The sequence below is a fragment of the Bradysia coprophila genome, chromosome X, assembly GCF_014529535.1.
Source record: "Bradysia coprophila strain Holo2 chromosome X, BU_Bcop_v1, whole genome shotgun sequence".
Taxonomy (NCBI): domain Eukaryota; kingdom Metazoa; phylum Arthropoda; class Insecta; order Diptera; family Sciaridae; genus Bradysia; species Bradysia coprophila.
In genome coordinates, this window is record NC_050737.1 from 6,652,339 (window position 1) to 6,666,296 (window position 13,958).

General features: G+C 34.1%; 1 protein-coding gene across 1 annotated transcript in view; it reads left to right on the plus strand.

Annotated features, from left to right (window-relative positions):
- Positions 1 to 4,425: 4,425 nt before the first annotated feature.
- The window catches only part of LOC119080266, a 52,794-nt gene continuing 43,261 nt past the window's right edge, over positions 4,426 to 13,958 (plus strand). The window contains exon 1 of the mRNA XM_037188524.1: positions 4,426 to 4,881. Coding sequence (XP_037044419.1) covers positions 4,821 to 4,881 — 61 coding nt within the window. The 5' untranslated portion in view covers positions 4,426 to 4,820. The remainder of the gene's footprint in view (positions 4,882 to 13,958) is intronic.

The window sequence follows — 13,958 nt, forward strand, 5'->3', positions numbered from 1 at the left end:
CGTTGAAAATTAATTGCTTTTGATATAACTCGACATTGCCATGGTCGTATTTTTTTTTCTCTTTCCTTTAACCATATTAATAATGTAGACTGTGTAGGTGATGATGGATTTGGTTCAATCAACTAGACCTGAAAGGTGGAAGAAATCCAATTTAATAATAAAAAATGTAGCCACATTTTGGTTGAACGTTGGTTAAACCAATTGACAGAAATATTAAATTTTTAACCGAGTTCCAAGCGTCTTTGTCCGTTATTTTCAATATTCAAAACAAACTTTATATGGGGAAAAAATGCCGCCTATGAGCACTACCTGATTACGGGTCAATAAGTGATAAGAAGTACGTAGGTGATCCGATAGTTCTATCGCAAGTCTATGACATTTAGGATGATAAAAGCCATTAGCTATAACAAGGCCTATTTTTAGGAATTTATATCTTAAAAATTCGATAAAATTGTTAAATTCCTAAAAATAGGCACTGATCTGTAATATAAAGTTCTTAATGTTTGTTTGTCTCTATAGGAGCACAGACGAACAGTAACAGAGACTTGAAACTTGGCATACCGCTTACCAAGGCAGAACGCGCAAATTCTTTTATTCAGTCTCATTCAATATTTGACGCTTATTTTTCTGTTTGCATTTTTTTTTGAATGGGGAAACATTTTTGTAACGCGTTTTACTTGTGACGATTAAAAATATTTTTTGTGGAAAGTATATTTTTGACGCGTGAAAATATTTTTTCAGACGAAAATATTTAAAAGAAAAAACAATCGAACGAAAATACCTCTATTTATATTGGAAGTTTTGCGCTTCAACATTTCATATTCTAGATTCGTTGTAACTTGTTAGAATATTGATTAGTTCGACAGACGTACCAGATGCTGTGTGCGTTTTTGACTCGTTAATGTGTGCAAAGAAGCAATTGTCTGCTATTGAAGATGAACTCATCACAAAACTAACATATTCTGATATTTATGTCTAGAAGTAAATGTTGCAATGACTGTTATTGTTGTTGTATATCATCCTATCAGATTTTTTTTAAAAACAGAAACTCCTAAAATTGTTATACATTTTAAAGACCACTGTACCCTCTGTAGACACGACTAGTAACTCTAATTTGAGAGACTAGAAATAATTTCTAGTCTACTAAATTAAGAAGTAAGATGGCGATTAACACAATACAGAGTTCCTTCATAAATCAAACATTGTTTCCGTTAAGTATTCCGGGATCTTATTATCTACACAACCGTTGCAGAAATCAAAAGGTTGCAAATTTACCTGCACAATATCCAAACAACACCCGAAATACAAAATTACGATAACTTCGTCCGTTGTTTTGTCAGTAACTATAGGTAAGAACTCAGATGCAAAATACCAAACTTTAACACACAATCAGCCAAATAAATATAATCCGTACAAACATTCCAACAGCTTCGTTGCAGTCTCTCATCCTTTCCATTGAAATTAGTACAACCTGATTTCAGAGGATTATGTGTTTCGTATTATATGAAGCAAAATAATTCGCAAATTGCATATCAAATTTTGATTAGAACAAATCATCCACACCACCTACCAATGATGTAAATTATGTGTGACAAAACTACGAATATGCTGGAAACGTCCTTGAAAACTGTTTCGCTAATTGAGTAATGCTCTACATAAATGTGAATTTTAACTGGCCGATTAAATGCGTTCTTGATATCACAGTAAATTCAACATGCTGTAACGTTTATAGTTCGCCAAATATTACATCAAAACCGACTAAAATTGTTAGTATGCAAACTGCATCAATTCTCTACAAATTGAATATCGCATGAGGTAAAAGGTCACCTACTTCGAACAATGAATATAGTTATCGCAGGTGAGAAATGTTGTAGACTGAAAACATTAAATCCAACACACGATTTTTCAACTTTGACACCAAGAAGAGCATTGAAATAGTAATTTATGCATCAAGTTGCGAAAAGTGGCTTTTTTCGTCACTAGATGTGTGTACCACATCGTGTTACAATTTATTGATCATTTAGTGATATTAGGTGTTTAGGTCCTGAAGATTCGATTTTATGTTAAGTTTGACTGATTTTAGTTGGCCGATAAATTAATATGATTTGTTATCCGCTACCGCGTACTAAAAAACGTACTTGTCGGAATATCATAAGAACAATATAAAAGTAGAAACCCAAACAAATTTGTATAGAGTGTCACAATTGGTAAGCTTTTTTCAAATGTCAACGATAATTTTCGTTTCCACTGTGCGGCAATTTCTCATTTCAAATTACATGTCCACAAGCATATTACTACAACATACAATAACACCTACTCATATGATCCTCTGATGGTCCGTTGCCAATATGTAACGTTAAAAATATCGAATGTCCTAAAGCGTGAGGCATTTGTTAAAGTCCTGCAAAATGTCGCTGCTTCTCCCTTCCATATTTCTATTCTATAGTCAAAGGGGAACGACTTTTTCGTTCGTTAGTTAGTGTTGTATTTTGCAGGACTTCACAAATGCCCCACGCTATGTCCTAAACCTTTGATAATAACTTCTGTCGAGGGACTCATCATAGTGGAATGATTGTAGGATTAAGTAGCCTTAGTTAAGAATAAAATTGAATTTTCATCCGTGCGGATTCTCAACTGAAATGCGGTGAGAAGATGTCGTTTTCTTGACGTTCTCTCTGATGACAGTTCAGGTGAGAAAAGTTTTATTTTCTCACCTCTTGTTTCTCCCTTGGGCTGAACCAGAGCTTTTTTTTCTTTGTAACTGTCTCTTTGTTTTGGTTTTGAAAAATGGTGAAGCACGGTTTCGTGGATAAAAACGATTTTTCACGCCACGCACAGATGAAAAAATTTGTGATCACCTCGGGGAGAAATAGGATATTCCAACTCGCCTCGCTCTGGTCGTACTCTTTCTCTAGTATTGGAATTTCCTATTTTCTCCCCTTGGTAAACAAATAAAAGCTTAGAAATAAACACCCGGAAGGTAAGTCCGGTATTGTATTTGTAGTCCAGATATCGTTTGATATCCACAAGAGTAGCCAATTACCAAGCTCTGTCAATAAGAAATTAAAAAGTCTTATCATGTGAACTTAAGGTATAATTATTATCGGTGATCATAATTACTACTTAAGAAGAACTTTTATTTGTGTAAAATTAGTCAGTTTTTGCACCTTGCTTAGAGAGTCGTATTCCAACCCTGATGTGGGTTGGAATCAAGAACAAAAGATTAAACAAAATTCTTTGAAAAATAAAACGAACTTTTTAATGCGCTGTGACACCGTCACAGAACACTGAATAGAGAAGTTAAAAAGTGTACGATATGGTCTGAAAAAAAAAAATCGTAAAAAAGTGAATTGCATTGACTGATGGAAGTTATCTTTCGGTTTATTTACCGCAAATAAAATTGCAACCGGCCAGTATGGCACCATCTTCCGTCAATTTTTAAGGTGTTTTATGAATAATGCACCATTTTTGTTCACCTCTCACCTGCTCATTCCGTCAGTGCACGGCGATGGAAAGTAAAATAAATTTGTGTTGCTGTAAGTAAGTTTCAAAAACATGTAATCCTGCTAGTAAAATGGAGATGTGTGTAAGAGATGATTTATAAAATTTTGCAGCAATAAAGTTACAGCTTAAAACTTGCAATTCACAACACCGATGTGTGGTAAGGTGATCCATTCCGCAAAAAAGACATTTATACGGTGTCTGTATACTCAAAGTTGTGTTACCCACGCAATTTTTTATGTTTATTATATGTATCACAAAATCTACCTACTCAATAAATACAGCGCACAATCTTACGCTCCCATGTTGGTGGTGAAAGGGAAATTTTCCGTTGCTTTTTCCATTCAGTGGCATCCGTTTTTCCCCAGCTGAATGCTATTTTTCTCCTATTTTTCTCCAACCTGACGATATATGTATTTTGTACATGTAGCTATGTTGTTTACCGAAACGGATCGTCAGAGAGGCAGCGTCTTACCCCGTGAAAATGAGCTAGTTTAGTCTGGGCATAACTGAATAACAAGAAACAACAAGTGTTTTCAGGACTGCAATCGACACTGTTGCAATTAATTTAAAAAATTCAAATTTAATTATTATTCCGGAAAGAAAATTTTTTGTTTTTGATTTTTTTTACCTACGACAAACGGTCAGCGTATAAAAATTGGTTTACTAAATAAAAAAATAAAATAAAAAATTGTGGATTAAGTACTGGATAGTGAATGAAGGCACATCTCTATGAATAGTAATTTGTAGGACAGAGAAAGATTATACGCCAGGTGTGCGTTTGTGGTTTTATTTATTTTTTCTTTTTTGGGTAAGGATTCGTCAATTTTTAATGGAATCTTGATTTCTTTTTCTTAACAAAAATTAGTAAATTAATTAATTCATAATTTGTTAAGAAAAATATAATTAATTGATTCGCGAAGCCTTATCGAAATGATGAAAAACAATAAACAAAAATCCCCATTTGTTCAAATTAAACGGATCGTTTGATAAATTAAAAAAAAGGAGTGAAAGAGTGTGTACAAAATAGTTTCCGACTCGAAGTGAAATGCAAAGGTGAATATAATGCTTCAAACAAGTTTCCACTTAATTTGCTAAATGTGGCTTTGTGTTGCTATAATGTGTTATAAATGAAATTTTAAATGATCCGTGAAATTTGGTAAACACCAAAACCCAAACAGTGATCCATGAATGAACTTTAAAATCGGCGGAATGAATTTCAAAATGGGCAATGTTTGTTAACTTTTTTATTTCCGAATTTACATCTCTTCGTTATAAACAGTGCATAGATAGGTGAAGTGGATATTCAACAAGCTAAAATGGATACATTTTGGATACAGTGCTTTTTATGTGGATTATTTTTGCTGACTCATTCAACATGTGAGTTTAGCATTTTCTATGGTTGTTCTATTATATATTTAATGTGTCATGCAAACTGTTGCATTTCTTTTGATCAAAAAATCTGTGAATGTTGGAATATGCGAAATGGTCGTTTGGATGTGTGTATGGGGTGGTGTTTTTCATATATATATGGAAAAAATAATAACAACACACAGTCCTTCTGTGGTAATTTATTATTTTTGCTGTCAGAATGAGACACACAAAAGGATGCGATTCGGATAGTTTTTGTATAACATATTCGCTGTTTTCTTCAATTTGTTTAAAAAAAAAACCTTTTTTCAGTTGAAAATTTCCTCTATAAATCATAGGACAAGAAGCACATATGGCAAACACAAAATCTTTATATAGAATTAAATTGCTTTGGATATGGATGGGGATGAATTTTTGACTGATAGAGCTTTTAGAGTGGATTTTTATTATATGTTTTCAGGTCATTTGGATTTAACTGTCGTTTTGTTATATCGATTCAATGTTATTTTTATACGCTACAACGCTACGACAACTGACACATAAAATCTATTAATCCATTAATCGACAACGAAACATTGTAGGTCAACGAAACTTTAGGTTTTGTGATTCATTTTGTGTCTCGAATCTCTTATAGTTGGATAAGTAAAATTTCTAGCCTTCAGTTCGTTTGATAGAACTTTTAATAATTTTATCAAACAAAAATTAAAGAGAGTAAATATCTTGTTCGTCCTAAGTATCCTGTTTATTGATCTCACACCTATCTAAAAAAAAAATAATATAAAATATGAAAGTCTACACCAGCAGCAAACAGTGGGTAAATCCCCATTTGCATTATTCATTTTTATAAAAATAAATTGATAGGAGGAAATCTAGAACAAACAAAAAATGAGAAATATGACGAAAATACATTTGCAAATGCAAAAAGGTGGACCTCGATGGCGAAAACTGATTTCCACGCCACCAATATGAACTCTGTAACTAATTTAGATTCATATGTTTTTCATGAGTTTCATACACAATCTTTTACTTCATTTGATTTAACATGTATTTTTTGTATAAGAACACAAGATCGACCTCCTTTTGCTTGCTTTAGCCGTCGCTGTTGAAAACAGATGCCTAGTCAGTCAGTCTGACATTTATTGTTTAATCAATGATAAAATCTTTTACGAATCGAAGAACTGCACATACAGTCCGAGGACTGGTACAATAACCCCATTCCACATTTTAAAAATCAATCATAAGCCAGTAATCTAAAAATTGTTCTCGATGAACATCCGGAAATGTACTAGTAAAATGTTAGAAATGTTAGAGGTATGTGGTGCTAGACTGATTGATACACATTTTGATTTCAGCGTCATGTGGCTTTGACTCTCGATTTTTCTGTTCATTCCCTCAGGCAATATGAAATTACGAACTCGCTTGATTTTTTTAAAAGTTTTAAAACAACAGCAGTTCCAGTATATACAGCAGATACAGTACGTAAGGGATTTTAAATGCACTCAAAAAAGTAAATAAAGTCCGCTGCGAGCAAATCAGGAAAAACTCGAGGAATTCATTAAGGAATACTGAGAATTTTTCGACTCAAAATTTCGTTGCAAAACAATGCTTTAAAGCGCATTGATTCATTGCACATAAAAATAAATTCAATGTTGAACATGACACACAACAATGTGCTACAATATCAATATCACCCTCGGCGATATGAAACAACATTTTTAGTGTGTAAATCAATGAATTGGTGTTCTATGTTTTCCGTTAACAGGGAAATTTAGTTTGTTTCGTGGCGAATCTATTTTCCGTTACTTTTCTTCCTTATTTCGGTAGCTATCCATTTACCGTAAGTTTATTATTTCTATCGGAAGTTTGTTATTTCTGTCAGAATCATAGAAACGGAATTCATTTATCAAAACATTTCATGATTACTCTTTTTTTTCCCAGTTTCGTAATAATGACGATGAAAATCTTAATAAACAAACTTTGGATATATTATTAGCAAAAGCAATGTTAATTTTCCGTATCGTAGGACATACGTTAATCCCGACAGCTTAAAAGTTTTTCAAGGCATTGACTAAATAGCAATATGGAAAACTGATTAAGGGAAGGAAGACTTGCAAAATATCAGAAAGCAGCGGATGGGATTTATTGATGTCTTCTTAGTTTCTCTTGTTAAACAGATTTCCCGTTTGTTTTAAGTTTGTGCAAAAGCAATTTTGAAAGCGTTTAACATCGTAAAGAAAACCGCGCTGCATTAATTAGTGGTAAAGAAGGATGCAAAGTTTCTCTTTTCAGAAGATATTTGCTTTTTCGTTCGAATAAGCACCTTAATTTATCAGCATTACAGTCAGAGGAAGTGAAATTTCAGCATGACTTTCCTTCAGCTGTTCACAATGAAAACTGTTTATACGTCTTTGTACGGTTTTACAACTACCACTAGCAGCTTCAACAGTTTAAACAAGTACGGACAGTTTTGATAGGATGTGTTGATCAACTGAAGCAAATTCATGCTGATATTTCACTACTGTCTCTGACTGTAAGAGCTAGTCTTTAAACTTTCAGAAAAAATAATTGTATCGCCTTATCATCATGAAATCTGTTACTTTTTTTGTTTAAAGTAGAACCATATGATTCTCTCACTATTTAGTGAACAAAAATAATCAAAGCTCATAGCCAGTCCTTGCAGTTAATATTTGATTGAAGAAATCGGGTCCACCGAAATGGCTTATGTACGCTGTAATTCTCTATGTTTTTTGAACAGATTCGTTAAAGAGGTCTGGTTTTTGTGTTGATACTTATATATAAGGGAGCACATAGTTCGAGGCAAGGACTTTAAAAAAATTGTTTTTTTTTTGGAAATTTGAAAAAGTTTTAAGTAATATTTGAGAGACAGTTGGTTAAAAAATAGTCACCCGAAGTGTTTTCTTATTGTTGTCGTAATTTTCCCTAACAGGCGAACTTCATGCTCTTTCAATTGAAACTTTCCCTTAACTGCCACTTTCCACAACTCGCTGCAAGCTCTACGGCACATACAAAGATTTATTTTGTGTAATAGCAGTGCTGGTGAAAATTGGGGATATCGTGTGAGGGAAGCAATAAAAGGGTCGAGTGCACCAAAGGCAAATCTTTATTTTTCACATTATGTGTTTTAATGGCAGGTTGAAGCTATTGAAACATCTTAAACACACCCAGCCAATATATTTATCTGGCCAATAAAGTTTCGGATTTTTTTTATTTATGACGCACGCATGTAACATTCATTACACAGATATCATACCCAACTTTTGCCTTTGAATTTCGAAACAATTGCGTACTACATTTTATGTGCTAGTGGATGGTGAGAATGTGTTGGCTTGGTTTTTTTACTGTCGTAATGGGGACTAAACAGCACTTTATCTCTGGCTAGTCCATAAAAATGATTTCCACAAGCGAACCGAATTTTGGTACTTTTGGTCAGGAATTGTCCTAATTCTAATATTTGACATAGACAGAAATTTTATTTCAGTAAACCCATAACTCCACTCGTTGCCTCAAGTGAAGATGCGATGAGCACATGAAAATTACTTATTTCATTGCTAATGAAAAGCAGCTGTTTCAAACAATGCTTATAAACGCTTTCTCGACATGGTTTGCTTCCAGTGGTGGATACACATATATTATGCGGTACTAATTGAGAAAGTAATAAGTAGAGAGCTTAAAAAGTTGGAAAATGAAAAATTCATATTCTGTGCAGTTCACTCAGGGTGGAACTGGCAACCAAAAGGTGCAGTGGCTGCCAAAAGGCGCCTAAGGATACAAGTTTTAAATGAAAGATACTTTAATGTAGGAGAAAAGAGAGGAGAATTCACTAAATTAGATGTAGATATAAAACGTTTATTCCCCCTCTGGTAACTCCAGAAGTGTTACATCGCAAATTGACCCGAAATTAATTAAATCGAAAATATTTGTAGGCCAGCACGCCTATCAATTCAAATTAAATAGGAAAACAGAAAACAGCAGTAAAATAACTCAACAATATTTATATAAGGTTGGTTGTTCAGCAATTTTCTTTTCCCTATCACTGTGGTGTTTCTATCAACAAACAAATAACTATGCCATTAAATCTAAAGAAGAACGATAACCATAATTTGTGGCTGGTATTGTTTCACTGATATCATTCGCCTGGGCATAAAATTGTATACAACACATGTATGTAACTAGAGGTGTGCGCCGGCTTTGAAAACGTCGGCGGCGGTGCGCCGAGTGTTGAGAAGTCGGCGGCGGTGCGCCGAAAGGAAATTAGAGTCGGCGGCGGCGGCGTTTTCGGCGCGCCGAAATCTTTAATATTTATTCTTAAAATTTAAATTTTAGTTTTTTTCTAATCTAATATCAATTCATTAAAAATGTCGGGGAAACTGGAAATACTTTTTAGTTAATTAACTAATGTTTGACGTACAATGGAAACTCGAAACGTTTACAGGATTTTTAATTGACTTTCTTAAAAGGCGCCTAAGACCTGGAAGGGTCAAAGTCTCGATACCGACTAATGAAAGATTTGTACCACAAAGGCTTGCAAAACATTCTTTAAATCGGGTTTTCATTGTGAGGCCATAATAGGACATTTTTGTACAGAAACAGAAAAATATGCTAGACGTCAAGATCTACATTTTTCTCTATTCTCCACGGTGAAAAATCGATTTGAAGAATGGGTTGGCCAGAAATATGTCACTAAGTCTTACGAAAATTCAATTCAATTTTTAGTGTTAATCGATTATTGCGCTGTATCAACATTTCTAAAAATTCCTTCGAGTGAGAGTGGTTGATATCTAGTGCCAGATAATTTCATTAAAAACGTTTGTGTTTTTCTCCAATGTGTATTCCTTCGAAACGTATTTATCGAGGGGTATATAAATAATGGTGGTACAACTCAAAATTCAAAAATTATTTAGTGGAATTTACAAAATGTTTGGTAGAGATTATATCTAGTTCAATGACATAAAATTATTAAATCATTGATCTAGTTGTTATTTTATCACGTTATTTTGAAGCTTCAGATTTGAACTAGAACCTAGAAATTTCATTGTTTAATAACCAAATAGAGTTTCTGACATGGCCTGAAAACCTATCTGAAATCTTAAATTTTTGAAAGGACAACTAATCGACAAATCTTTAAACAGAAAGAGGAATTTTATGTCTTCAAGACATTGCCTAGTGTCGTTTGTACGGAGCATATAAAAGGAATATTTTTGTAAAAAATTGATTAATATGTAATATTTCGGCGCGACGAAAAAGGAATCGGCGGCGGCGGCGGCGTTGGTCGATTTTTCTCGGCGGCGGCGTTTGTCGGCATGAGCCAAAAATCGGCGGCGCGCCGGCGTAAAATCGGCGGTGCACACCTCTATATGTAACCTCAATGGTATAAAGAATTAATTTAAATTATGCAACGAATCAATCCATTTTAGCTTTTAAAAGATTATTTTTATTCTTTCGACATGCCTCGATTTTTGCTAGTTTCACGCTAAAAGATTGAAGATGTGAGATTATTTTGTCGTTGTACACCTGTGATACGTAGCAGTTATGCTTTTACGAAAGTATTTTACCGGCTTAGATAGGCTCTCTGCATACAAAGTTCTCTTGTGTTCATCTAACCCAGTCAAAGCCCGAGGGAGAAAAATAATATTTTCACATTTTTTTTTGGTTTCTTCGTTTCTTCTTTGTTCGTAAAAGATTTTATCGCTCCGGATGTTATGTCGTACGTGTAAGGTATTTTGTCATAGCCAATTATTATCACCGAAAGGTTAATAAATAAAATTGAACCAGAAAAATGCAACAGCAAAGACACCACTCGGCCTCTGATGTCCAATGGAATGGAATAGCGGCTAAATAATTGAATGAAAAACAATATTCTAAATCGAAAATCACACTGGTTTTCCGGTTGATTGCCCAAACATAAAATGTTTTTTTATGGCTGGAGATTTTTTTTTCCACATTTCCATCGATTAACTGCAAAATGGGCCACTTAAAGGTTACTACAGAACAATGAAAGGAGAAATAAACGTTAAATTGATGTTGAGCATTCGGATGTAATAAAAATGTACGAACAAGGCCGTTAGATAATCTATTTGAACAACCGCATTACTTAAGTGCATAGCTTGAAAACGATTGAAGGTATAAATTATTAACAACTTAAGGTAGGAAATAAATAAGGCTCAGTTCAGCCACGTCAACAGTGCAGTTAATTCACTTTCACAGTAATGTTTTGCCGTAACTTTCGATTTTTTTGTTTTCAACCATTTTTATTGCTCAATAAACATCCACTTATCGTTGTATATATTCCCTTACAACCATAGATAAAATCGAAAATTGAGTATGCCGTTTAAGTGGCAAAATCATGCCGTCCAGTGTCATATAGACTCAGAGGTTTTCTACCTTTGTAAACTTTATCAAGAATCAAGATCTCTAACTAAGGTCTCAATAAAATGTTTGTTTTACAGAGAATAATCTACTCTATTTAACGTCGAACAGTTTTTGTACCAGGCAACGTATTCACCATAATCTTTTTGAAATGACCAATCATAAATGTTTGTGAAAACCATGACAAAAAGAAGCGATTGGATCTGGGATCTGGTCGTTAAAATTTTATATAATAAGTGTTCAATCTAATAACGGGAAAAAGATTTTGCATCAAACAATAAAAAATACTTGAAACACAAGAAGGTTTGCCGTTCATAAAAGGTTATTTTTCCTGGTCTGTACATTCTGTATCGTAGATTTCGTCCCAGGTCCCAGTTCAGTTATTAAAATTTGATGCCCTCAGAATATTATATTACCTCTGGACATGATGAGGATCTTCGATCGAGGTGAATTAATGCGTCCGCGTGCTTCAGACATCTAGTTTTATAAGATTTTCCTTCGGTAAATTAAAGCAAACTAACAAACTGAAATGTCCCGGCCGATGAACTTTTTATCGTTAAACTGCACTGTCATTTTAGTGTTACAACGTTTGATCTCATTCTGTATTAAGAGAAGTTAATGACTGTAATACTTACATACTTTTCGAACATCATTGCAATGGATTAGTGCTTTTACAGAAAGCATTTAGAAGATGCTTCACACCGCAAACATACTTTTTCAATAGTAGACGAACTAGAATGTTCTCCTTGTGCTCGTACACCACATAGCATTCTATGTTCGCTATCTATCGTTTCCCATTGTGGAAAACGTATGGTTATTGAAATTGGTTCACTATATATTCGCAGTTATCCTCTAATCACATGGACATATATATGTGTGTGCTGTGAGCTATATATGGCTAAATCAACGTATGCTACACGTGAACTTATTCCTATAATTTTACTGTAAAGTGTAACTTTCACATAAAATTATTCTCTAGTGAATATGGTGGTTAAGAGAAGAGTAGGAAGATCAGAGGTAAGTGCCATTACAGGAATATTGAAAATTTAACTACACGTCTTTGCTGTCACACTTAAAGAAATTACATTTTGTTGGAGTTGAAAGCGGTTTTCAAAAATTTGTTTTTCGTTTAGCAAGGTTAAATTCAATTTCGAACATGGAAATAAAGTTTATCTGATGGAACATTATTATACATTCAGTCGGATATTGAAATTGGGAATTGTGCACGAAAAGTTCTTTTCATTCAAATAATTAAAGGCTGTTCATTAGTTGCTTCAAATTATTGAAATTTCAGATCATTTGCAATAATTGCGGAAATTTACGCTACGATAAATTTTCACCGTGCTTTAAGAACTATTTATAAAGCTCTTTTGTAATTAGAATTTTTAACTAGGAAGTTTCTTTACATTTTAATTAGGCTGAGAAGAACTGAATTCTTTCTCTTTGCTTCCACTCAGGAAATGGAGAACGAGTAATATTCCACGTTCAAATAGTTTGAGCATCCTGGATATTTGTTATTAGAGAATTTTATTATTTGCACAAGAAGGACTACTGAAGCGAATTAAAAAGAAATCATGGGAAACTGCAAAGTGTACATATTTAGAAATGGGCTAATCTTCTTTTAGTCAGAATCAGTGACAGGTTATCGAATCGTACTCCGTCCTGTGCGTGTACGAAACCAAATTTATCATAGAAACGTTTGTCACTTGTGGGAAATGACAGGACAGTTTCCCGAAAATGTATGTAAAATTTTATCACAAAAATTCACTGAAAAATTTCAAAGAAACTCACCTCTCATGCTTTCCATTGTATTCGGGCATAGTCTCTTTAGGTCGCCAAGGCATATTTGAACACTAAAACACTTTTTACTCGATGCAAAAACAAAAAGTTTTTTTTTGTTTTGTCGCGACAAAAACAGAGAAAATATTTCGACACAACTGTGACACTCCGCTACTATAAGTACTAGAATCAATGTTTGCTGTGTTCACTTCGGCGGTAAAATATTTTCATTCAAAAAAAGTTTCGGACATTTAAAAACAATCATCAAACGGTTGACAAAGGGTAGCGTATACATTTAATAATACTCATCGACCATTTTTTAAAGCTTTACGAGAGCTCAGCGGACATTCTCTCAACGATGGGAGAGCATTTATTAAAAATTTAGCCTCTCGTAAGACTGCGCTGAGCGTAAATAAATGTTCGTTCCTCTTTAGTAAGCTAAGAAGACTTCGCGAAGTCTAATTATGCCACCTCTTTGAATAAAAACCTCCGCTGAGCTCTAATAATTCTTCGCTGAGCTTTAACAAACCTCCGCTGAGCTCTAATAATTCTCCGCTAGGCTTCAGGAAGTGTCCGTTAGGCCTAAACAAGTTGCAGGAAGGCTTAATGGAGCGAATCGGACACTCAGGGGAGATCTGCCAAAGCTAAGTGGAGTCTTATTAAATCATAGCAACAATTATTAAGTATCCGCTGATGCTTATTGAGTGTTCGCTTAGCTTCATTACCTTACTACAACGTGCTAAGGTCTGACGGACTCTTACTGAAGCCTAGCGGATTATTAGAACTCATTAGAGGTTTGTCAAAGCTCAGCGGAGAATGATTAGAGCTCAGCGGAGGTTTGTTATTCGACCTCAGCCGATATTTTTGTTCGAAGAGATGGCATAATTAGACTCAGCGAAGTATTGTTAGCTTACTAAAGA